General features: G+C 34.5%; 3 protein-coding genes across 3 annotated transcripts; all 3 read left to right on the forward strand.

Annotated features, from left to right (window-relative positions):
• Positions 1 to 2896: 2896 nt before the first annotated feature.
• LOC140780199 (3-oxoacyl-[acyl-carrier-protein] reductase 4-like) lies at positions 2897 to 9709 on the forward strand. The gene is made up of 11 exons (XM_073125607.1): positions 2897 to 3201; positions 3962 to 4104; positions 5110 to 5163; positions 5472 to 5552; positions 5654 to 5699; positions 5782 to 5876; positions 5957 to 5989; positions 6312 to 6446; positions 6535 to 6628; positions 9025 to 9107; positions 9311 to 9709. Exons 1-11 carry the CDS (start codon positions 3036 to 3038, stop codon positions 9341 to 9343), a joined length of 963 nt encoding a protein of 320 aa, XP_072981708.1. The 5' UTR covers positions 2897 to 3035; the 3' UTR covers positions 9344 to 9709.
• A 553-nt stretch (positions 9710 to 10262) lies between these two features.
• LOC140758353 (PLASMODESMATA CALLOSE-BINDING PROTEIN 2-like) lies at positions 10263 to 14519 on the forward strand. The gene is made up of 3 exons (XM_073094481.1): positions 10263 to 10900; positions 11600 to 11633; positions 14057 to 14519. The coding sequence occupies exons 1-3, from the start codon at positions 10558 to 10560 to the stop codon at positions 14265 to 14267; spliced, it is 588 nt and encodes a 195-aa protein (XP_072950582.1). The 5' UTR covers positions 10263 to 10557; the 3' UTR covers positions 14268 to 14519.
• Positions 14520 to 19738: 5219 nt separating this feature from the next.
• Positions 19739 to 26263, forward strand: LOC140758352 (FHA domain-containing protein FHA2-like). Its single transcript, XM_073094480.1, has 3 exons — positions 19739 to 20426; positions 22068 to 22216; positions 25495 to 26263. The coding sequence occupies exons 1-3, from the start codon at positions 19763 to 19765 to the stop codon at positions 25702 to 25704; spliced, it is 1023 nt and encodes a 340-aa protein (XP_072950581.1). The 5' UTR covers positions 19739 to 19762; the 3' UTR covers positions 25705 to 26263.
• Positions 26264 to 26640: the final 377 nt, after the last annotated feature.

Raw genomic sequence — 26640 nt, forward strand, 5'->3', positions numbered from 1 at the left:
ATCTTTGGATAATTTCTTTGTCCGTTCCTGATTCCTAGTTCAATTTTTGTCAGAAGAGTTTTATAAATTACACTTTATATTTTATCTATTTTATAATTTATATTTTATCTTTAAAGTTTTTTTAATCTAAATTTTACTTTTTTTTTTATAATTCTTATTTAACACTCTCCGTTAATTTAAATGGTATCAGTAAAGAAATACTCCGTTATAATATATGAAATAATTTATAAATATCTAAATTACTCGTATCTTCTTTAGAGGAAGGACAGAGAGGAGGAAAAATAGTGGTGATGATATTTTAATAATTTAGTCGATATTAGTTAGTCAAAATGACATTAGAGTATTAGACAAGAATTATAAAGAAAAATAAGGGATCGAGTTACAAAATTATTAAAGACGGAGTGTGAATCATGATATAAATAAAATATAAGGTATAATTTATAAAATACCACCTTTTTATTATCTTTTAATAGTAGTAATTTTTATATAAAAAAATTAACCCTCCCTAATACATATAGAATAACTGAGTCAATTTTCTTAAAAAATACGACCCAAATGTAAAAATTCACGGTGCTCACATAGAATTTTCATTAACTCCTATACTAATACTAACGTTGAGATTTGACTTCGTAATCTTTATCGCGATAAAATAAGGCTTCTATATTTTTTTAAAAAGAAAAATAAGAATTTAATAGTGTTTCAGTTGAATCGGTGTCATTCGAATTTGAATCTAGGAACACTTAGGGTAAGACTTTCGGGTTGAGCCTTCTAATATTTAAATTTGATGAAAGCCCAGTGGTCCTCAAATGTGGAGAAATAAGCTGGAGATGGTGAGTATGTGGGCAGTTGGAGCAGGTAAATGTGGGATTAAAGAGAGTGTTAGTAATTTCTTTTAGCTTCTAGTGAAGTATTCATTTGAGGGATGCAGTTTAGTAAGAGTTACTGTCATTGGATGATTCTAAATCCAAGGACTTCTTGGGTGGGGGCTGATCCTTGGCCCTTGGGATCTGTTCTTAGCCCACATCATTCAAAAAGAAAAAAGGAAAGGCTTTAAAGGTAGGGTTTTAGGAGATGCAAAGCCAATGTCCAGTTATGCTAGAGAAGAGAGCATAAGGGTGTCTTGTGTTGTTGACCTGCTCAATAGTTTTACTATTAACTTATGATGTGGCAGCTGCGCTAGATTAAATAGATTCTCTTTGGTAATAAATTTTTACAGATGCACCATTTCTTATGAAGAACATTTTATGCATGCCCAATTTGATAAAAAAATTCATTTTATATAGGACAGACATATATGGTACAAAACTATTGTGCTTAATGCCAAATGAGTGAAAGCGAAAGCGATTTCAAACATGCATAAACAAATCCAATAGAAATATCCATATATTATGGTAAACCAAATATTAGAAAGCTAATACCAATACCAAATAGGAAATCCATAATCAAAATGCTAGATGTAGAGATTTTTTAATACCCAAATTAATCACAAATAAGAACTCCAAAATACAGACCATAAAGAAGAAAAAAAAAAAGAGATAAGATTTATGTGATTCAGTGATATATATATATATATATATATATATATATATATATATTCACCAGCGGTGCAAAGTTTCAATCTATTAATCTAAAGCAAATAGAGGTACAAATACAAAGTGTTTACCCTCTTTAATCTCTCCCAAATACAATAGATGAATACTCTCTCATAGAACTCTCTCATCTTGCAAAACCCTCTCTCATATTTTTCTCTTTTACAAAATGCAACCCACACATCTCATACCATAAAATCCAACTTATTTATTTATAGGGCCGACTTGAGGCTGAAGAAACATTGGTGGGGCGTTCGAACATCGATGGACTCAGTTCAAATGCTTGTGAGTGCAATCCTGGAATACAGGAAGACGTTCGAATACTTGTACCATTCGGACGCCTATAATATGCAATTTTCTCGAACTTTTACGTTCGAATACTCTAGGGCCTATTCGAATGCCCCGGCACACAGAACTTAAAATACTAATCTACAGCAAGATCGTTTGAATGCATCCAATCGTGTTCGAATGGTTGTTTTTGATTCGAGCAAATCTTTAACAAAAATATTTAAATAGTCTATGCTCAAATATTGCAATTTCATCCATAGGAACGAATCTATTATAGGTATTTAACATGAAATATATATGCTTGATGTTGAAGCAAAGTTTTGTTTATTTATTATTACAGTAAATAATGAGATGTGCGTTAATTATAGATTAGATAAAAGAGTTAGCCCGCTTGATATATAAGTTAGACAATTAGAATAATTCTATCACTATTCAAATCCGAATATTAATAGTCTTTGTAACCGTGTTCATTCTATAAATCTACACGAATAAACGATATAAATGCTATAAATTTATAGAGATAAACATATAGTAAGATCTTTTACACCAATATTTCATAATATTTTAAATTAAATAATAAACAGATATTGATTCGGATATTATATTTCTAACACAGAAATATATATGCATTGACTATTTTAATATAAATACGAATTCAGCTACAAATAAAAAAAATCTCAACCTATATAGGATAAATCGGACTTATACAGTGTAATGCTTTCCCTCTATTGTTATATATATATATATATATATATATATATATTGCATAAATATTTGTTTAGGTAATTAGAAATTTATTAAATAGAAGGCAAGGAAATGAATGAAAGCTAGCAACTTGCTCCAGTTGAGCATAAATATTTACCATTACTATAAATTTAAAAGTTTAAAATTTTTAAAATTTAAAATTTAAAAATTTACTTCTTTCTAGGATAACAAACCCAAACTCACGTGCATGGCACCTGAGAGACGGTCTTGTCTCGCTTCACCTCAAACTTCCCTCGTTCGTTCCGCCCCGCCCCGCCCCCTCCCCCTCTCTCTCACGTTCGCGGAGCTTCCAAAGATCTCAGGAAGAAGGAGAGACGACCTATAAATACCCTTACATACTCTCTTCTCTTCCCTTCTCTTCTCCCTTCGATTGCTCCAAGTTCTCGAGATCTCATGGCCGCCTCCATCGCCTTCACTCCTCCGGCGATCGCCCCGGGCGCCGCCGTTCCTCGGAGATCCGCGCTACGTGTCATCATGCCGGCGCCGCTCGGATGCGCCGCACGGTCTCAATCCCTACGGTCCCAACTGAGATCGGAGCCCGTCGTCGCCGCCTTCTCCGGTAATCATTTCTCCTGTTTTTGAGTTTGTCGGGTTTATATTTTCCCTTGGATGTCGCAGTTGTATGGAAAAAGGTAATGGACTTCATTTAAATTGGATGCTTAGAACTACTGACCTGGCATTTATGAAAGCCGATCCCTTGGATGCTGTTTTGGTGCATAGAAGTGCGTTTTGGGGCTGGCTCTTGGGCTTTTCGTTAGAACAAATTTGACATTAAGTTCCCGTTTAATGTATGCTGATTTAAGTTGAATTTGATAGTATGAGCCCTGGATATGGTGAAACAAGCCCTGTACTGAGGTTTTGCATCTAGCTAATGAAATCATTGTTATATACATACAGCAAGAAAGCCTCTAGTGAATCCATTTAGCTTGGTTGAGCTCCTAGGAATAATTTCACTCACCTGATTCCTTACTCATCAAGTGAAACTGTTTATACTTGGTAAACTAAAGTTTAAACTGGACGTTATGAATTCTATTTTTATCTATTATCTTCTCATTGCAGCATATATCTCAATTTTGGTCGTTCATAGATAATGTAATCCCTATAAGTTACTTAAAATCCGTATAGAAGTCAATTTGTATAAGTACCATACTATTTTCTCATCTTATCTTGATAGTTCGATTTGCGTGCAACTAAAATAGTATTTTTCAGTTAAAGTGTATTAAGTCTGAGAAGTTAAAACTACTCTATTGTCATTTGTTTTTTCTTTCTGTGGAACTTGTGTAATATTTTATAGTCATATCCGCAAATTAAATATACAGGAATAAGAACTCGGGTTGCAGCTGTTGAACAAGCAATCATCGAAGAAGGTCAAAAGATAGAAGCTCCTGTAGTTGTTGTTACTGGTGCGTCTAGAGGGATTGGAAGAGCTATAGCATTGACTCTCGGCAAAAATGGATGCAAGGTTAGTAGATTTTCAGCTCTTTGCTGCTAAAGTAAAGATTAAATACTTCTGTATATGAAATATCAGTGACTTAATGGCCAGTTTGGCCATTTTACCAGAAACCATGAGATAGAGTAAGAAGTTGGGAAATGATTTGAGGCCATGAGTTATTATCTGAATAGTTTCAATTGGTTTGATAATAAACCATCTATAATTTTTTGTTAGTTTGTAGTATTTTGGTCTAGATTGGATTTGCATTAAGTTGTCAATGTAGACCCCTGCCCAATCCTTTAGTTAATCAGTCAAGTGCACATCAAAATTAGCCTATTTTCTCTGTGTTCCAATTGGCAATCAGTCAGGTCAGTCTTAGTTTGAATCCAAAAAGAAGGAATTTTTTGTTTTTTTATGATCAATAAATGTAGTGTGAAAGATAAACCTGGAAAAGCATAAAATTGAGTGTTATGTCAAAGATAGTGCAGAAGATATGATTGACCATCATATTGATATTGGAGTTGTATCATGTCAAAGGTGATACTGTATCTTGAAATAATTCTGACTTGATGTGAGAGTATTTAGGAGGTTAGTGGAGATTAGCTATCAGATTGTTAGGATATTTATTGGATAGTGCAAATATGGAGAGGGTGGATGAACAAATGCTGATTGGAAGGAAGAATGGAGGAAATTCACACTTATTTCAAGATACACATCAAGTCAATCCTTGTAGTTGTTCCTGTTATTCCTAACATTTCAGACACAGCTGTTAAACTTTAATTAGGCAGATATACTGGAGAATACTATTAGTAAATTCCTGTATTGCTTTCTCTACGGGAAACAGTTTAGATCCTCATTTTATTCCTGAAGTGAACATGCCTTCTTATTACATACTTAGATTCTAATTAGAATCATCTGGACATCTGGCTCTTCCATGTGTCATTCTATCTATGTTTCGACATGATTGTCAAAATAGTACTTCCTATACACCTTTATGCAAAAATGGTAGTTGATTGCTTCTCAACTGGCTTTCAGGTCCTTGTAAATTATGCGAGGTCAGCAAGCGATGCTGAAGAGGTCTCCAATGAAGTAAGTTAATTACTTGATTTTACTAACTTATGGAAGTATCTCATCTGCCCCCAAGTGTTTTTGCTGATGTTCATTGCATTATCATTCAGAATGATTATATTGAAAGCAATTGGACCAAATAATAGAGTTGACTACCGTTTTTTATTTTCAATTCATGCCACCGAAATTTTCTGGGATAGGCATTTCCTTATTTACACGCATGTCCTTCTTTATAAGTACATATATCTTGCATTTTCCATAAGGAAAGATAGAAGAAAATCAGAAATGCCATGCGGTATCATGTCCCCCTTTATGTCTATTTGATGCAGATTGAGGCATCTGGTGGTCAGGCCATTACTTTCGGAGGGGATGTTTCAAAAGAAGCTGATGTGGAATCTATGATGAAAAAAGTAAGTCAAAAATTTAAAATTAGACCAATTATTCTTGTGTAGACTTAGCTATTATAATAATATGAATCTATGCTGATATCATGGAAGTGCCGTGCTTTCAGGCAACTGATGCGTGGGGAAGAGTTGACATACTAGTTAATAATGCAGGTCATTGGGAAAATGATTTCTGTGTTTGCAGCTTTACAGTTTACAGTTCTATTTCTAAAACCCAACATGGAATTGTTACCAGGAATCACACGAGACACATTATTAATGAGGATGAAGAAATCACAGTGGCAAGATGTAATTGACCTAAATCTTACTGGTGTCTTCCTCTGTACGCAGGTAATTTTCATAATTTCTAGCATTACGACTTACATACCAAACTGTTCATTGGCTCATCCTAATAAGTTGTTCTTTTACAGGCTGCAGCAAAAGTTATGATGAAAAAGAGAAAGGTATGTCCAATGAATTTTCCTTTTGGCTTCAATTTGATTAATAAGGGTATCTTTTTTGAGATTATCATGCTTCCTCATTATCGATCATCTTCTTTTGAAATGCTTCTTCTTAATTGGTCTGTGGGATATTGAATGATGTTTGGATTCTACAGAAGCCACTTGTCTATGATCTCGAAAGGGAAGAAAGAAAACTGTTTATACAGTTACTTCTTACTGTTTCTCACATAATGATGCGATATGTCATCTGTATGAGAGAGATTTCTACATAGTATATATACATATATAATAATTATTATTCCTATCATTGACAACTTCTATACAGGGAAGAATTATCAACATAGCATCTGTAGTCGGTCTTGTTGGCAATGCTGGTCAAGCTAACTACAGTGCTGCCAAGGCTGGAGTAATTGGTTTCACAAAAACGGTTGCAAGGGAATATGCAAGCAGAAACATCAATGTGAATTTCTCTAATTTTTATCTGAAATGTACATCTCAGGTTTGTAGTTCTCCAATGTGACTTCAATATCCATTCACATGTTACCTAGGTGAATGCTGTTGCTCCGGGCTTCATTGCATCTGATATGACTGCCAAACTTGGAGAGGACCTTGAGAAGAAAATCTTGGAGACTATTCCATTAGGTATGCTTCAATACCTACCTACATTATTGGACACTAGCAGAACAAATCATAAATTATTATCTATAGCTCTAGTAAGATAATATTATTCAGATTACATTTGGAAACTACTATTGTATGTCTGCCTCTGACAGTTCATTGTTAAGAATAGAAGAACCCTTATTCGTTTTATTTTTTTAGGTTATGATGAATATATTTTAAATGTAGGCTATTTGTGTAGCCACTTTAATTTATATGATCAATGCAAAATAAATATTAATTAAACTATTTTAAATAATAATCAATCTAATAGCACTAATAAATATTAATCTAACAATACCAAATAGCAATATTAAATTTAAAAAAAATTGAGAATCTGGCTTGAGGCGTGGCAGTCACTCCTCTAAATGCAATAGGTGCTCTTGTGCAGGGTTTTCCGTTGTGATACAGGTACAAGTTCTCTTTCGATCTAATAATGGCATGGCCCGACAGTTTGGCTTATTACTAAATGCTCCTCTAGTTAAAATTAGAGTTGAAAAGAGTAGAAAAGATTTTGAAAGATAGAATAAGATCTTTTTCTTGTAGTTCTAAAACAAAAGATCTCAAATTATATATATATATATATATATATATATATATATATATATATATATATATATATAATTATGTATGTATGTTTGTATGTATGTATGTACACATATAATATACTTTGGTCATTGTAGAGAATTTAAAAACCACAAACCAACCTCACAATTTGCTCGTTGGTAACAAAGTTCTTATCGTTATGGAATTTGTTACCAATATGACTACATGAGAGGTTTTCCTCCCATTTTATTTATTTTTGTTTATTTTATAATGATTTTTTAAAATTTTAAATTTCAAATCCAACAATTCGCCGAGTGAGGCGCGTATCATCCATGCCACTTGAAGCCCTAACTTAGGGGAGAAGCTCCCCAACTTTAGCCGATGCGAGGACCTAAATAGTCATGTTATCGAGGGAATGGGGCTTAAGCCTATATAACCGTTTCAACGATGAACCCTGGCTTGTGATTAGAGTCATCCATGAATTAGTTTCTGTGGCTTAATTATTGATTGATGGAGGGGAACATTGTTTTAGAAGATGTGTCGCTCTTTTCCATTCCTATGATGGGCTGTTCTATGTGGACGAACATGTTCTGTATATATATATATCTCTTAATGAGTCCAATGCAGATTTTTCCAAACTGTGTGTTCTACTATGGACACCTTTTGAGGACTCACCTAAGTGAGTAATTGTGAGGCCATGATTACGGGGGCATAGGCAAACTTCTAAAATTCTTATGAGAATCAAGACAAGCGCATGGCTAGAAAGCGCTAACCCGTAGTAAAAACTAAATATGCTCCTCATACTCTGTGATTATCGAAGGTTGATAAAGGACTTGGTTCAAGACATAGTCCACTATGGATCTTCGGCTCAATACAATCATAACTAAGAGTAGGTTCAAACCCAAATGATACCTATTTTGATGCATAGTAAAAAAGTCAGTGTGATTATTAAAACTAATTATAGATTTTTATATTTAGTTGTTTTTCACCCATTTGTGGGCGATTGTTGGATTTGAAATTTAAAATTTGGTAAAATTATTATTAAATAAAATATAAAAAATAAAAATAAATAAAATGGGAGAAAAACCTCTGACATGGTCACGTGGGTAACAAATTCTATAAAAATAGAAACTTTGTTATGAATGGTTAGATTGCGAGGTTAGTTCATGATTCATTTTTTAAAGCTTTCTAGTTTCTACGATAATTGAAGAATAGATATATATTTCAACTTGAGATCTTGTCATCTACATTGATAACAAAAACATTCTACTATATCTCTCAAAATTATCTATACTCTCTTTTCATCTATAGTTTTGATTGGAGGAGCATTTAATAAATAACAAGCCGATCTATTGTGCTGTGCCGTTGTCAAATCAAAAAAGGAATGGGACCTAGGTTGGATCTTTGAGGTACCATGAGGAGAAATTCTATACAAGAGGGAACTTGTTGCCATTAGGCAAGTGACTACCATGCCTCACACGTCAGATTCTCAATTTCTTTTAATCTTATATTGCCAGATTAAACATTTATTAGTGCTATTGAATTGATTAGTTCTTAAAATATTAGTTTGATTAATATTTATTTTGTATTAATCGTATCAATTGAAGCGGTTATATAAAAGCCGACACTTTAAATCTGTTCATCATAATCTTTAAAAAAACCGAATAGGGTTCTACTTTCTAACAATATTATTCATGCTAATTTTTTATTTGTTCTCTTACTACCTGATACAAGAAAATTAGTTGGCTCTTCGCCACCACCTTTTGAGGTTTGATGACGACTGAAAGTTGATACTAGTATAAAATCTATTTAATAATTTAATACATGCTCTTCAGGGAGATATGGCCAGCCAGAAGAAGTTGCTGGCCTAGTGGAATTCTTGGCCCTTAATCCTGCTGCAAGTTACATAACTGGACAGGTATTACTGATCAATTTATCAGCAGTATTAATTACAACTGATGATAGATCTGGAAATACCTGGTCTACCACTTAGTGGGTTTGGTTATTTATTATCATATCCTAACTTTGCATCTCTTCGTTTTTGTCTATAAATTTTGTCTCTTTGGGTGATCCCAGTGATCCTAGAGAAAGTTCTAATATACCATGATGACAAAATTGCAGGTGTTCACCATAGATGGTGGGATGGTAATGTAAGGCTTCAGCAGAGCTTGGAAACTTTATTTTTAGGCACCGAGACTCAGGTTTATATTTCAGATGCTATGCACTCCTCTAGGTAATCCTGGATGTGCCAATACTGAGAAAGGGTTCTACTTTTTTAATCCTTTTGTTCCATTTTGCTGTACATTTTAGGCTTGTTTCCAGAAGTTGGAAATAAGCCGGCGAGCCAGAAAATTTGCTAATAAATGTTATTATTCCGTTGCCATTTAATGGTGGACTTGTTTAAAACAAGACTCTTTATCTCGTTAACTCAATACCATATCTGTAATCTTCTCTAACGCATTTGTAGCGGTCTGAATGTAATGTTAATAAATTCCCCTTCGCACTACTGTTGTTGGATTAGCATACTATTTACAGATTATTGATGATTGCTGTGTTTTGGCTCTCGCTAATGGATGTTATATCCATCCTGGTTGGACTAATAAAGGTTTATTCAAGTGAATAATCTATTCATTCTATTCTTTTTTTTCAATCATTTATGAAGATGAGTAGATATGGATTAAACAAAAGGTCAATCCTTTTGAGATACAGAAGCATTTAGATCTTATTTAGTTTTTAACTATCTAATCTAGATTTTAAGTTATATAAGTCGCCGAATAATTGCTTTATGAAGTTATTTCTTTAATTTAATCGTATTGCTGAGTCATTAATTAAATCAAATTAAACTACTAAATAATTTTATTATAATATTATTTGGAATTAGTCGAACTTATGACCTGGTACCTATCAACTAATAAACTATTGGTTAGTGTTATTCAACCGAATAGTTAACATCTTTGTCTATCTTATACCGCAATCAACCCAAAGCACCGACCGAATAACGTTACACTACAATACTACATCAACTTGCGACGTCGATTCCCGTCATGATTATAGGAATCAATTTGATTCCAGTCATGATTGTAGCAATTTCCTACATTTGGGATTACATGGCGGTCTTACCGTTAAGCTCTGGTTAACTACTTTTCCAGCCAATTCAAATCTGCCAAGTAAGCCCGAATGCAGCAAAGCTCCTGAACCTTCGGCTGCATACGATCCCCTTCCCCATTAACCGAGGACCGTCCAGAGTTCAGCAAACCAAAGCGAGCGGCAAAAGAAAAGCAGAAAAGAGAGCGTAGGAGGAACCCAAAGAGAACCACTTTCCTGTATTCTCTTCACCCTCCTCTCCCCTTTGATCAGGCCCTAGACCAATGGGGGCGCCGTCGGTGCGCTCACCGATCCCTCCTTCGCTTCCGCTTCCGCTCCTCATCCTCCTCCTCCTCTTCTTCTCGTGGGCGACGAGAGGGGACGGCGCGATGTGGTGCATCGCGCAGAGCGGCGCGAACGTGTCGGCGCTGCAGGCGGCGATAGACTACGCGTGCGGCGCAGGGGGCGCGGACTGCGCACCCATCACGGCGAGCGGGCTCTGCTACCTCCCCAACACCCTCGCCGCCCACGCCTCCTACGCCTTCAATAGTTACTACCAGCGTTCGAACGCCGCTCCCGGCGCATGCGACTTCGCCGGCACCGCAGCCGTCTCCCTCACCGATCCCAGTGAGTAGTACCACTACTAGTCTTCTTCTTCTTCTTCTCCTTCTCTCTCCACAATTTTCTTTTCTTTGGGTTTTTTTGCGAATCACCACCTGCGTTTTTAGATATTTTGCAAAGTCCACCTCAGACTGACTTGATATTTGCGGAAGACTACTCAAGGGCGCTTTTGCAATTTAATTAGAGTTTTTTGAATTAGCAAAACTGAGTGTTTATATTCCGAGTACATATGCTTATTATTAATAATAACAAACAAAAAAAGTGTAATTAAATTGCAAAAGTAAAACCATTAAGAGTGGTGGTGTTTTGCACATTAGAAAAAGATGTGGCGATTGGAGTAAAACTATTTTTTTTGGGTGTGAAAATGCAAAGAGAACTATTCTGACGTGGCGCGAATATTGAGGGAGATGGCCGGATTGGAGACGTGCGTCCCAGCTGGAAAGCTTTGTACGTTCTGAGGAGAAACTGGGTTTCGCTGTGTGGACTGCACACTGTGGTAGAGGGACTTTTCAGGGAAGCACTATTAGTGCAGTGAATTAGTACGATAATCTTACATCTTTAAATTATATACATAGATTCCAATTTTTATCTTAGATGTTCGTTTTTTTAGAGAGAATGGGGATTAACTCTAATTAAATAAATTTTAACCTATCTAAGCCTATTCCTTTTTAGGACTTATTTTTTGTGTATGTTGATGTGTTGCAGGTTATGGATCCTGTACGTACCCATCATCCAAAAGGTAATGATTTCACTGCTGTTCTGTTCATTTATTTACTAGTGGGAAATTGTGGTGATTATGAAGTTATAGCAACTCTTTCTCTCTTTGATCTCCATCTTACTATGATGAATAAGTAATCTGTGGGGCTCTCTTGAATCCTTTCTCCTATTCATGAACATCACTAACCTAGAGGCTTTTCTCTGTGCCTCCCTTGAAGAATTGTTTTGAAGGATGAAGGCATGAAGCCTTTCTTTCTTAAAGAGAACTTAACTGAAATCCTTCAATAATTTTGATATAGTTGTCAATCTCATTCAACAATTATGAAGGTATTAGGCTGTCTTTGAATGAAAAATGAGAGGGCTAGTTTGGAATTGGAGGTGAAAAGAGGTACAATAATGCCAAAAACCCAGATAATCAGAGGTTCTATCTGCAATCCCTTGCCTTTTGCAGGAAAAAGGGCTTATATATATGTGAACAAGTTCAGATTCCAGTGGTCATTCTGAGTATCTAATTCGCATGGTGCATTTTCATTTCGTTTTCTATATGGTAGTTCCGGTCTTTTCGGCAACCTCTAATAGACATTGGGTTGTCCAGAAATTTCATAATAAATTATAGGGTTAACGTAGTGAACAAATATCTGGTAGAAATCATAGAAGAATTAGCGGTACATTCATGTAGACCCAGGATTTGTTTTATTAGTGATAACTTATTATAAGATACTACGTATTTGTTGTTTTAATTTTTGCTATTAAAGTGTCTATAGCTGCTACTGCAAAAACATAAGTACGTATGTGTCAAGCACATGAACAGATGAGAGTGGAGGTGATTTTCTGCCGTTAAAGATTTTGTCTTGGTCAAGGAGCTTTTAAGTGCTTGTAGGGAATCAAGTCGATAGAAACATCTATAATTTATTACTTCAAAAACGTTTCTGAAGCAAATTATTATCTGACATTAGCAGATAGAGTGGTGGAATGGTAGTGATTATCTGTGTCAAATTAATGAAAAAGAATATAATGATGGCCAAGTTATAAGATGATGCCAATAATTAACTCGAGGTGCTTCTTTCTATTCGTCTGAACTGTGGAAATGTTGATGGTGGTACTTAGACTTGATAGGATGCATGCTCGTTGGTTTGACGGAAAAATACTTGAATGCCTGAAAATTCTGGTTGCATGAAGCATGCAACTCTTTTCCCTTTAGTATTAGAGACAATTATTTTATATCAGGAAGACTTAGTTGCGCCTTCCATAATTAGTGGCAACCTTATCTTTTCAACCTTCTGATGAAGTATTGAAGGAGTTTTGGCATGAATACATATCATTCTTTCTGACTGAAGGATGTAGAAGGACTTTCTAAAAGATCAACAGAAGACAATTCTGATAAAGTTGCTTTCATTCTCTTCATTTTGCTTCCTACTCTTCATTATTTCATCCTCCCTTTCTGCTTGATTAAGCACCTGTTGCCTCTTTGTTGTCGTCAATTATATCTATCTTAAGCAGTTGATGCTCAACATTATACATGCAATACTTTGATGATGAGAAGAGATTTAATTTACATCACTCTTTTATTGCCTTGTGGCAATATGATTATCTAGAACCTGTGTTAGATACAATTTAGTAATTTGTGCCTTCAAAATGTTGCTAGATGTCATCAATTCTCCATTCAGAAATAACATCATTTTCCTCGCCTAAACTTCATCACATAGCATGAAATCTAGTGTTACACGTCTATCAGATTCATTTCTTTTTGCTATATTACTTCTCCAATTAAGGTGGTTGGCAATGACAAAGGAAAAACCTCTAAGTTGATTATTTGTGGTTATGGTGGCCATTCCTAGAGCAGAATGTGTAACAAATAAAGAGTTGGTAGACCTTGAATAACAAAGGTTTGAAATGAGGATATGAGGGAGATCATTGGATTGAGACTTCATCCCAAATGTCAATCTATGCCTGTTAGAGAAAAATAGGTCACTATTATACGGAACTTAAATACCTCTCACTAATAAATTGTTTATCAGTCCTTAAATGTAGAAATGGAGTTGTTAAAGGCGCTAACTATCAGTATTTGATCTCCAATTTACTATGTTATAACTTTCTACCTCAATTTATCATTGTATTCCAATTTAATAGGAATCAAACATGGATAAAATTGTTGCTGCATCTGGCATCTGTGCTGAAGTCAATGGCTCCAAATCTACATAACTAATCGTTACTAATTTATCATGAATATATATAATATCTCTCTAGTTGTACAATTGAATTTCTTCTGAGACTAGTTGATTTTCTCTATTCTCCTTTTGAATTGCTGCTGGACTTCTGAGCTGAGTATTGTAGATTGCAGTGGCTTGGCATTGTATACAAGATTGGATGCACATTTATTCTGCAACATTTACTAGAACTGGATTGTTCAACCAAGCTAATACTGGTGTATTCATTTTACTGCAGCACTGCAGGAGGGACAACTGGCACAGCCAATGGTAACACTCCAACAACAACAACGGACACGCCAGGCTTCAGTGGCACCGGTGGTGGTCTTGGTGGACTGAGTCCTCCAGGATTCGGATCGACTGTGCCTAATTTAGACTCATCTGGATCTTCTCTTCTAATTTCTCTCAAGCTAGTGGCTTGCCTTTGCTATCTTCTAGCTTTCTCTTGATGTCAAGGCTGGCTAATATAACACTCATTTATATACGATTCCCCCACAATTTTGTTGGAAAATTAATAGCTTCCTATGGTTAGGTCTTCAAGCTTGTGTATTGTAATTTTATATGCAAGGAATGAAATAGTGGGTGGTTCATAGAGAGTGGTAACGTTGAGTGATAAATTTTGTGGGGCTCAATGTTAGAATATCACAGTATTCCTTGAATGTGGCAAATTAAACTGATGGTTAACTCAAATTGAAAGCAGAATGCTGATGGCCTTGGTTTTCTCTCTCTCTCTCTCTCTCTCTCTCTCTCTCTCTCTCTCTCTCTCACTCTTTGATGATTTATGGTTTGCCTGTGAGAAATTTTTGTGTGCACTTGATTAGTTCTACTATATAGATTCAAGTTAGTTGTTCAGATGAGCACATTCCAGATTTGCTCCAATTCTGTATCAAAACTGTTAACCTTTTTGACATTGTTGTCCTACTAATAGATTAAGTTTTTCACCTTGAAATTATGAATCATATTAGCACTTTGATTAGGTTTGAGCTACAGCAAAGAAGAGTATTTTAATAATTAAGAAAAACAAATCATTGAGAATACTCCTCAGGAAGGAAAGAGGAGTAGAGATTCAAGCTTAGCTTGAGCGAAACCATCAATATTCAAGCTTGGCTTGAGACTTTGGTATACAAATAAATTGTGCAGAATAGAGTTCTTTTTGGGGGCAAATTGAATCTCTAAGTTATGTTAACAGTTATATAATTTAGTAATACATTGGAAATTATTTGAAATAGATCAGAAAATTGTGAAACACGACCTACTTATGATGTTTCGCAGATATTTTATTTATTATGTTAATTCTTTTCTATTTACTTCCATAATTATGTTTCTATGTTCCATAATTATTTTACTTATTTTTGCTATTTAAATCTCTTTTAATTCTATTTAGTTATTTCATATATCACCTTGTTTTTTTTTTGTTTTAGTTTCATAATTATTTTATGATTATGTTATTTTTCTCTTTTAGCTTTATTTCTTTATTTCTATTGTAACTTCAGGTATTAAGATGTTTCTCTTCTTTAATTGTATAACAATTACATATTAGTTTTTGTCTATGCATTATGTTTTTCATTCTATAATTATATTTTTATGTTCCATAATTTTTCATATATTGTATTATTTCCCTTTAGAATCTTTTGTTTTTCTCATAATTTTTGCAGATTAAATGAATTAACAAAATGGATCATACTATCATTTTATCTTCCTTGATTTTTATAAATTTTTGATATATTTTAAAGTTTTCCAACATACTTTCAAATTATATAATAATGTATTATATATAGAGGGTTGAAATTTGGTGCGCGCTTGTGGGGGTCAATTTGGGTGCATCATTTGATATTTGCTAATATATTAAAAAGTTGATTGATCTTACTTATATCATACTGGCCTCTCCATTTCCCTTTTGTGTGCGATCAAAGTCATTAGATGTGCTTGATTGATACATTATTGCACATTCAACGAGTGTTTGGACCGACTTATAAAGATTAACTCGAATTGAAACCACATGTCACATAAAGATACCTAATCTACCTAAATAGTAAGTGTTTTACTTTTATATAAGATATTTTTTAATTATTAGAACATATTATGTTGCTATAAGAAGGTATTCAATTATTTAGCCTGAGGGTGAGTCCCACTCGAGAGGAGAGTTTTATTAGAAGTTATTTAGAGGTGATTATCGGGAGGGCCAAGTAGGGTTCGAGTTGAGCTTTTCAAGCTGATCAGACTTAAATATTTGTTCATGACCTAACTCACAAACCACCCGAATGCGGTCAAATTCGAGTTGGGTTAAAATACTATAGTCTGTTGTTGTTCACTAGCCCATGAGATATTAGACCTAGGCCGGATATAATTGGTTGAATTTAAAAAATATTACATCTTATCGGGCTAAGTATAATGGGTATCCACGAAAATATTTTAGTTATTTTTCATAGGAATATACTTATATACTGATATCCAGTTTATAAAATATCTAATGAGAGATTAAAAAATCATGGGAATAGACGTACATAACAGATTGGTTTACGAGAGGGTGTAGCGGTCAAGCTTGTAAGCCGAGCTGAGCGAGCAAAGGCCTAGCCTATGCTACTCATTGCCATCTCAAGCTTGGGTCAAGTTAGGTTTAAATCTAGCCCAACCCAAGCTTAGTTCAATTAAAATTGGGCGATTTTTGGCTAGACTTAGGTAGGTTGGGCCTAATGATAGTCTTAATTCTTTGGACTAATAGGAAAGATATTTAAATAAATAGGAGAATGTTGACAAATTTATAAGGAAGAAGAGCTGATGTAGCAACAGAGACCCAAACAAAAGTGGTTAATTGAGGGAGATATGAAAACTATTTATTTTCATATGATTGTTAATGAAAGAAGGAAAAATAATATTTGCTCTATGATAATAAATGAAGCAAAATGAGTGATATTTATATAATTAAGATCTATATAATTGTGTATTATCAAAAGTTATTTGAAAAAGTAGATAATTGGAGGCTATGGATAACTGATGATCTATGAGGTCTTTCAAGCTTAAAAGTGAAGAAGTGATTAGGTTGACGCAACCTTTTATTGAGGCTAAGACATCAAAGGCAATGCTTGAGATGACCAATAAAAAAATCCCTAGCTTAGATGACTTTAGTATAAAGTTTTATCACAAATTTTGAGAGCTAATAAAACATGACCCGATGAAAGTTTTTCATGACCTCTATGATAGTAAAGGAAGTCTATATAGACTGAATTATGTTATGTTAATGCTAATTCGTAAGAGAAGTAGTGCTGAAAAGATTAAAGAATATATATCTATTAATTTATTGAACTGTAACTATAAAATTATTATGAAAGTATTGACTACTCGGTTGTGTAGTGTCATAGGGAACTTGGTTAAGTATTATCAAAGTATCTTTATTAAAAAAGAGATATATTTTATTATAAAGTGAGAAGAGACTTTTTGCTAGATGTTTTGAAGTGTAGAGGTTATTTTGATAATTGAATTCATTAGGTGATGTAGGCGATCATGGCTGGTTGTTTAATAATTAATAGAGAGTTAGACAAGTATATTACCTTTTGTGTTGATAGTGGATAGCCTATGCAGGATGACTGAGTAAACAAATTTAAAAAACAAGTTTACTAAGTGATTTGGGAGAGGATATGAAACTTAATAAGCTTATAAACTTGTAATATATATATATATATATATATGATATATTGGTTTTCCTCATGGTAGATGAGCATGAAGTTGGTGTTTTGAAATTTATTCTGTATTATTTGAAACAATACGAAGTTTGAAAAAAAAATTAATAAATCTTTTTTGGTTTATTTGGGTAGCAATAATGAGAAGGAAAAGAAATTTGCGAACTTATTGAATTATAAATTAAAAAACTGCCGATTAAATATTTAGAGCTACCTCTTTATGGTAGCTAAAAGGATATAATTAGCTACTAATAATTGATAAAATTAGAAAGAAGTGAGCGGGTCAAAAGGATAAACTTCTCTCATTATGGGTAGAATTACTTTAATTAATTTTGTGGTGAGTTCTATTTCATTATACTATCTTTATTTTTTTATATGTCGATGTGGATTAAAATAAAGATTGATATATTAAAAACTTTCTTATGGAATGATACAAAGAAGATTAAAAAAAGATACTCTTTGATCCAATAAAAAAAAAATTTGTATGAAAAAAGAATTTCAATAAATAAGAATTATTGATATCTGACATGAATAAGGTTTTACTTACAAAATTATGATGGCAATTATTTAATTCTAAGAATCAGTTGTGGAAAGAGGTATAATTATGCAAATAAAAAACTAAATGTATAAGATTTTGAATTGAATAGCTCAAAAAGTGTGTCTACTTTCAGGAGAAGAGTGCTGTATATTAATATGATACTGATGCTAGTTGGGAAGTTTAGAATAAGAAAACTGTCAACTTCTAGCAAGACATTTAGTATGTAGAATGCAATATGGCTACTAGATTCTCTAAATTATTTGAGATTATTTGAAATGAAAAGGTAACTCTGTAGGATATTTAGAACGAGACTAATTACTTAAAATATAGAAGATATTTTATAAGAGAAATGATGAACAAGATCTGATTGCTCTAATGAAGAGTAGTGGAATTAGTCTCAATGAAAGGAGAAATAAAAAAAATATAGGCTTGCGAGCAATGAGATTTATAATATGAAATTTTTATATAGTTTTCTGAATAATGGATGTGTCATTTCTCACTCTATTCTAAATATTTAGTAATTTAAGATGCCATTAAAGATGTGTAGCTTCTTGTGGTTGATATATCAGAATAAAATTTTAACAAAAAATAATTTGTAAGAGAAGAGTTAGATTGGAAATACAGGTTGTATAGTTTTCTCCAAAGATAAGTATATGTATTACTTTTATATGAGATATAAGTATGTGAAGAATTTTATTGGAGAAATAACTCTTGCCACTAATACGATTGGCACACCTAAACATGCTAAGGACTGATTTATCGACACAAAATTAATACGAAAGTGGACTCTTATCCGGATTACGATTCTAATTTTGTGGTCTATGATTGAAAAGGAATAGTAGAATGTCTACATCTTACGAAGTAGACTCTTATCTGTGTTACGGCTCTGATTTAGAGCCTATGGTTGAAAATGAATAATAGAGTGTTTATAGATAAATCGAAATGATAAAAGAACCCTACTATAGAATAATTTGTCTATTTTTTTGCTAGGCATAACCACAAAGAAATAATACGATAAAGAAGGCTAAGAAGATGATCCAAATGATGGAGATCATTAACTAGTGGATGGCGGACCGGCAATGAGAGAGAAATCTTATTGAGTGTCTCTATACAAAATTTCTTTTAATGTTTGATTATTTTCTTGGCTCAAATAGTGAGAGACATCTTATAGCTCAAAGCATTTTGAGTTTTTTTTTTATGTTGCTCGTCTTCTAATCTAGTTGTAAGTAGATGTTAATATTTTTTGTGGTGTGAGATTAATCCCACTTTAGTGGTTATTTTGTTTGATAGATTTGATTGAAAATAAGAGGGATATACTGATTTTATTTTTATTATAGATTGCTATACAATTTTAAACTTTATTGTACTATTTTATTATTTGAAATAAAATGTGACGCATGCTATATTTGTAACACATTAAATTATACAATACTTATCTTATCTCTCTCATCTCAAGCATATAGTTTGTGGAAGAAGAATATCAAAAATGTCTTAGCTTGCAAAGGAAATTAAAAGTAAACTAACCTCTAAATATATGCTTTCAAAAAAACTTGCAAATTAATTACCCAAAAATATTACCCTTTAACAAATTCTCTGCATCTTTATCGGGTTATCGGGTTCAGGTTAGAACTTGATCATAATCCAAATCCAACAAGCAAAAATATAAAACGCTAACCTCTTCCCGTCTCTTCCCGTCTCTCTCTTTCCAATCCCAAGGAAGGAGTCCTTCATGGTGAAGACCCGGAAACCCATCACAGGCGGGGCCGGCGCTGGCTCCGTCGGAGCCGCCGCTTCGACCGCCGGCGACTCGGAGGTGGGGTTCGCGAAGCTCCAGGGCGAGGACTTTGAGTACTACATGCAGACCTACTCCATCGTGCTCGGCCGCAACAGCAAGAAGTCGGAGGTCGATGTCGACCTCGCCAGCCTTGGCGGCGGCATGAACATTTCCCGCCACCACGCGCGCATCTTTTACGACTTCCCCCGCCGCCGTTTTGCCCTCGAGGTCATCGGCAAGAACGGCTGCCTCGTCGAGGGCGTCCTCCACGTGCCCGGAACGCCCCCCGTTAAGCTCGATTCCCAAGACCTCCTCCAGATCGGGGACAAGCAGTTCTACTTCCTCCTCCCGTCACGATCCATTTTCGATGCCCGACCCATCGCCAGAATGCCCATCTCCTCGGCGAGCCACGTGGCCTTTGACGGTGATGATGACGATGGTGATGGTGATGGTGATGAAGAAGAGGATGGGGAAGAGGAAGGGGATGACATGGAGGAACAGGAGGAGGAGGAGGCGGAAGGAATAAGGCCGGTCGTGGGAGGCAAGAGTTTGAAGAGGGTATTGCGGAATGAGGAGGCAGGAGATCGGATTGGGAAGCAGCGGCCGTCGGGGCATTTGGGTCGGTATCAAAATTTCATCTTTTTTGGTTTCTTTGATTCAATTTCTCTGCAGTAGGTTAGCTGGATTGCCTTTTGTTTCTTCGATTGGCTGGCTTTGCGTTTAGATTGCTGTGTTTGCTAGTATATTAATTGTTGAATTTTGTTTTGCTGCTACCAAAATTTGTACTTTTTGGGTTCTTTCTTGAAATCTTGCAGTAAATTTATTGGATTATTCCATTGAATTTGTTGATAGGGTTTTGTATTTGGACTAGAATCTTTTAAGGTTTTCAGTTTGTTAGATGGTTATAAAAGTAGAGCGATTGATTAGGTGTTTGCTAAGGGCTTTTCTTTAATTATTTTGGTTCAGCTCTGATGGGAAATAGGATGTTTTAACATAAATTCAAGGAAGGGAAATCTCGATATCAATTTTATGCAACCTGCCCAGCAACTTGACACTTTTGTAGAAGGAAAATGTTGTTAGAGAAGGGATAGGGAAGGTGATGTGGGACTTCAGAAAAACAGAGGGCAGCTATGGATGAGGGAATTCGTGAGCTACTCTGAGGAAGCTCCACCTCCTATTCTAAAAACCAGAGTTTTGTTTATTTTCATTGGTTGATTGGCACAACATAAACATAAATAAGAAATTCGAATGGAAAAAATTAAGGAAAAGGTAAAGAAAAAATCTGCGGTTGATTCAATTAATTAAAGGTACAATAAGAAAGATTTACCCCTTATTTGTTTATTTTCACTGGTTGCTTGCCATTTCTTCCTTACTGGATAAAAAGGGTCTAACTTCCTTATGATTAGGAAGAGGTTGTTGCAAGCACGACATAAGCAAACTATTAGGGGATTCCTAAACATACTACATAACAGACTCCACTACTCCACCATTGTGGGTAGTTATTACACCCTGTCAAAGATTCATAAAGAAACTATCCTAAACATGCAAAACTACCAACTTAGTGGATGATAGTTAATACAGTTTTTATTGGAAGCAGTAAACCCATATTTAAGGCCTTCACCTTGTTGGCAAGATGATAGGGAGGAGCAAGGCAACGTGGGCCACATTACATTTTACGACTTGGGGCAAGGATGTCATGCTTTCCTGCTGACATCATTTGAATGGTTGTCTATTGCTGGATCACATGGATGACTTCTCCTTTCTCCCCCTAATCTCACATTAGGGGAACCTTCATCCAAATATTGAAGCCCCTCCTTGGAAAACATTATGCAAGTTTGTCTTTGCAAAATCTGCATATGTTTAACAACATAGCTATTAGCATCAGATAGTTCTAGAATCTTGTTAAGTGCCAAAATTTGTCCGTTTCCCCTGAAATCAAGCTAGCATTTTAATAGCTTTGACCATCTGCACTTATATTTGATATAAAATGTTATGAAACTTGTTAACTCAACCAAATTAGCATTCTCGAATGTAATTTATTGGCTCTAATGGCTTCACTCTTGTTGCTAAGATCTTGGATAATATACATTAATTCATTGCTGTCTGACAGACTTAATATTTCAAACATTTTGATTTGATCAAAAGTTTGCATTCATGATCGGTCTAGCTAAATGATGTATCATTGCTTCAAGTTGATACAGTTGTTTTGTTTGTATAGAACCCTATTTAGACAATGTTGCATTTACTTCAATTTCTGCAGTAAAAAAGTCTGAGGCATGGCTGAGAGAAGCAGATAATCATCAGCTATTGCAGTTGGAAGAGAAAGATGTCATTTCATCTGTAGCTACTGTGCTATCTGATCTTTGTGGCCCAGGAGAATGGATGCCTATGACAAAACTTCACGAAGTGGTAAGTTGAAACTTATCTAGCAAATAATTGTTGTTTCTCATGCATTTGAGAAATTACAAATAATCTTGAAGGACATTTTCAATTTTAAAGAGCTTGTAAACTTGGATCGTATTTTTAGATAAATTTGTCCTAATGATGAATTATATTATAGCATGTGGTTTTCTATTGGGTGAAGCATCAATTTTTAACATTCAAAAATTATAAGCTGACCACTTCAATCTTTTTAATATCTTCCAGAAATTCAGTCAAACTTTGTCTAAATATTTCGTAGGTTAGGTTCCCTGAATTGTTTAAGTTGTGAGAGTCAGTCACTGAATTAATGGTCAATGATATTAGGCACAAACTTGTAAGTCTGAACGAAGATTTTCAGATTCTAAATTAGTTTGCATTGTAATCTAGCTTCCATTTAGACATTTGTGGTACTTTGCCATATTGATGCTTCTAAGAATATGCAAGACAATATTTGATGGTTTACCAGCTCTATAATGAATTGTAATGGTTCAAGTAATATTCAACGGGAATGACCCCCTAAACTGTTAGAAACTGCTCACCCTCTTGACATGTTTAACGAAAAAGCTGAAAAAGATAGAAATGCCCTTCTGAATACGAAACATAAAGGGTACATTAAAATTTCTCCTTCTTTCTTCCCTCAGAATATAAGGGTATAAAGATCATAAACCTACTCGTGTGTGAGTTACATGATGACTTATGGATGGAAAACATAATGAAAAATTAATGGAAGGAGAATTTGAGATGTTTCTTGTAGTTTAGGGGGTCTATGTGTACTAAAAAGAATTTAAAGGGTATATGTGAAAATATGTGATAGTTTATGGGGGAGGTCTAAGTGAAATTATCCCTACAACTTAAGAAACTCAAAGAAATGGAATAGACCTTTTCTAATGAAATTTATCAAGAAATTCCTCTCAGCCTCAGACATGCGCACCAAGTCACTCTAGGAATAGTGCACTACACTACTCCAAGATCTCAACCTTTTGAACTTCAAAAGCGAGTGTCAAACAAGATGAGCAATTTGGACTAATACAACTCACCAAGTAAAACTTAAGTTTTGGCGGATTGTACTAAAAGATCATAATAGGTTCTTCCTTTTGAGAAGCAAAAGAGAGGTATTCTAAGAATAATAATCAGGATATACGGCTAAATTAGAAGCCTGGATTTAAGATTGTTTTTTCCTTTTCAAATACATGTTGAAAGTTGCCAATAGGACTCCAGGGTTTGTAATTTGTAAGATTATTGATAGCCTAAAATAAACTTTTTGGGTTTCATTATTAGCACAGTACAAATTAAAAAAATAAAGAGAAGATATATGATTGTTCTATGAGTGAAAAATTATATTAACTGTGTAAATGAGCAGCATTTAGAAGTATTCAAGTTAGAATTTCACTAAATGGGCTTGTAACAGAGAGAAGGCTATTGATGTACCCAAACCTGGATTATAAAAGATTTTACTATTTAAATTGGAAAAACAGATTCGTGTAACTCGTTTAACTAACCTGAGCCTTGTCAAATCTAATTAGGATGGCAAATGGAGACTAGTTAAATATTGTTAAAGTATTTAACCTTTTTGGGGAATCTATTGGCTCAAGGAGTTACTGAAATCAACCTTGGCTCCCATTTCATTCCTTGTTAGGGATTTTCTTATTCTAGATTAAGGAACACTATTCTGGATTTGTAACCAAACATCAAATTATCCCTACTTGATTAGAAACATTATTTTAATTATTTCATACATAAGTCCAAGAATAATTTTACTTGATTTAAGTAAAATTATTTTACATGAAAATTGTCTTTTCTTTCTCCTACTACCTACCTATTTTATTCTTAAACCAAAAGTTTCGTTCAAATTTTTTTGCTCAGGACATCTCTCTCCTACCACTTACTTAGCTCATTTCATATTTAAGAATGTATTGCATACTTACAGGAAATGAAAACACTTTAATTTGAATTAGATACCTAATTAAGGATATTTGAGTCAATTTTTATTTCTTATTTGTAACCTTATTTCAATTTTATGTCACATAAAAGTAATTATTATACTACTATTCTAGTTTACAACCAAACACCCTATTTTCCTACTCTAAATTAGATGTGCAATTTTGAGAGTTAGATATTAGAATAACTATTCTAGATTTTTTCCCTAATTGGAATCCAAACAGCACCTTAGCTATTAGAAAGCCCTATTGAAATCCAACTAAAGAAAAATATTGAAAAGAGTATATGACGTACTATTTCTTGAGGACATGAATGAGATCTTTTTCTCTTTCCACAGGCTGCTGTATGAGCGGTAAAGTGTCCGTAGTACTGATTACATCATTTGCTTCTGTACTCTTAAGTAAATCCTCATTAATCTTCCCATTGTGGACTTCTACAAGAAGGGAAGTCTAAGGGATAGTTTTCTTTAATGTAGGAATGGGAAGTGGTTTTGAAGTTTGCCTGCTATGTTTTCTTGTATGCTATATGGCACGTCTAGATGCGATACTTTTGATGTTAGGTTGGTATCTATTTAATGTTCAATTTAAAGCCTCAATTCAATTGAAATTAAGGATAGCAGGTCTGTCTTAATATGAATTCACATATGTATGTTGATTTTGGAAGCACCATAGATAGCAAAAACATGATCAATGTAAGTTTTAAGAGAAGAAGCTGACAGAAAAATTCATCTGTTTTTCTACTTACCCTTTCGGTTAGTTTAATAAATTCTTCATTCCCTGTAATCAATCTGTAGAAAACATTCTTTCTAATCATTTTCCTGGTAAAGATATGACGAAGGCTGTGCTACAAGTTACAATGACTAAAGCAGAAAAGAAAGAAATTAGAAGAAAAGATGCCCAATCTAGTACATGGTTAATTTGGGGCTTAATATTTCTCTTTGAAGCAATGGGGCATACTGGCATATTGATTTCTTCCTGCTCTTTTTCTCTCTCCCATGCGATGAATAGAGTCCTTACTAAAAGTGACCGGCATCCATAACTTATGGCGATTACAATTTGGATTTTGTTACATGTTACTATGGCCCATTATTTTTCACGTGTGGAACGTGAACTCTTACTAAAGTACTGGTCTTCCTTCCAGAAAGAAGGTTAATCTCACTTTAAGATGTTCATTGCATTTGGTCATCCTTGATTCTCATTGCTTGAGCAGTCTGCAGCATTTAGGTGTTCTAGATATCAGATGGTTGAGCCATTAGCTTCATGGTCTGGGTGGGTTTATGTTCTTTATCTATTCATGTATCCTTATCTGATTATTTTGTTTTGACCCAGCTATTTGAAAAATATGGCAACATATGGCATCACAGCAGGGTGAGGAAATACCTGACATCGGAAGATTGGCCACCGAGTGAAATCAAAGGTAAACCTTGGTTTGGCCTGTTGGCACTGCTGAGGAAATACCCTGAGCACTTTGTAATTAACACAAGGACGAAGGGGCGGGTGACATCCGAGTTTGTGTCCTTAGTTTCATTGCTTTCATAGCTGCTTTCCTTGGTATCCTTTGTTTCCATAGCGATCTCCTAGAAATTTTGTCAAACTATGAGTTTGGCAGAGGAGAAGGTCACAGTAGACTTTCTGATAGCATTTACAGTTTCTTTGTGGTTGTATTTGTGAGTTTCAGTATGGTTGTATGATCCAACATTGTTTCCAAGCCTGCGAAGAACTAGCCATGGCTACATGTGAGAACTAGTGAAACAAGTACTATCATCATGCTTTCACGGTGGTGTGTTTGGCGTCATGCGGATTTTACCGTGAGACCCATCATGCGTGTGGTCTCAATAGGTTGTTCTCTTGAGATGCAAATGTAATTTGTGGAATTCATGGACTTCAAATCTTTTCTCAGAACTTCGGTTTTTAGCTGGTGTCCAACCAGGCATTGAGAACACCACCAACTTTCCTAGGAGGTTCTGAAAGCAATCTTGCTACTACTGAGAGACACTGAAGTACTCAGAGCAGGTATTTGGTATGTAGCATGTTCACATATATGTAAACTTTATCAACATGCATAATTTTGTTACCTGCGTTCATGTTTAGATTTGTAGCACAGTCTCTCTCTCTCTCTCTCTCTCTCTCTCTCTCTCTCTCTTCTAAGATATAATGAGAGAAAAATCTTCTTACATATGACAAGTTTTCTCGAGTATCAATTAGTGTTCATAGCTTTATTTTTCATTTTCCTTCTTCTAGCTTTCAGTTTCCTATATTATCATGATTCCATGTTCACTGCTTTGGAGTTGGAAATATTTTGCAATGATTTTTCTACTGTTGACATATGTGCTTATATTGCTATTGTTCTTGTTGAGATTAAATCAATTTGAGATGGAGTAGAGTTAGGGGTGAAAGCGGGTCGGATTAACTCCGACCCGACCCGCTATCCGACCTTACTAGAATTTTTAAAAAAAGTTTGGGTACGAATTCGGA

This window comes from Typha angustifolia, chromosome 3 (assembly GCF_048772165.1).
Source record: "Typha angustifolia cultivar Huaian chromosome 3, ASM4877216v1, whole genome shotgun sequence".
Lineage (NCBI taxonomy): Eukaryota > Viridiplantae > Streptophyta > Magnoliopsida > Poales > Typhaceae > Typha > Typha angustifolia.

What these genes read in the sequence shown, in the direction of transcription:
- LOC140780199 (XM_073125607.1), top strand. Translation starts at nt 3,036, where the DNA reads ATGGCCGCCTCCATCGCCTTCACTCCTCCGGCGATCGCCCCGGGCGCC. An exon ending in GTGTCTTCCTCTGTACGCAG is followed by an intron (nt 5,877 to 5,956) that starts GTAATTTTCATA and finishes GTTCTTTTACAG; the next exon opens with GCTGCAGCAAAAGTTATGAT. An exon ending in CTTGGAGACTATTCCATTAG is followed by an intron (nt 6,629 to 9,024) that starts GTATGCTTCAAT and finishes CATGCTCTTCAG; the next exon opens with GGAGATATGGCCAGCCAGAA.
- LOC140758353 (XM_073094481.1), top strand. Translation starts at nt 10,558, where the DNA reads ATGGGGGCGCCGTCGGTGCGCTCACCGATCCCTCCTTCGCTTCCGCTT. An exon ending in CGTCTCCCTCACCGATCCCA is followed by an intron (nt 10,901 to 11,599) that starts GTGAGTAGTACC and finishes GATGTGTTGCAG; the next exon opens with GTTATGGATCCTGTACGTAC. An exon ending in ACGTACCCATCATCCAAAAG is followed by an intron (nt 11,634 to 14,056) that starts GTAATGATTTCA and finishes ATTTTACTGCAG; the next exon opens with CACTGCAGGAGGGACAACTG.
- LOC140758352 (XM_073094480.1), top strand. Translation starts at nt 19,763, where the DNA reads ATGGTGAAGACCCGGAAACCCATCACAGGCGGGGCCGGCGCTGGCTCC. An exon ending in GCGGCCGTCGGGGCATTTGG is followed by an intron (nt 20,427 to 22,067) that starts GTCGGTATCAAA and finishes CAATTTCTGCAG; the next exon opens with TAAAAAAGTCTGAGGCATGG. An exon ending in TGACAAAACTTCACGAAGTG is followed by an intron (nt 22,217 to 25,494) that starts GTAAGTTGAAAC and finishes GTTTTGACCCAG; the next exon opens with CTATTTGAAAAATATGGCAA.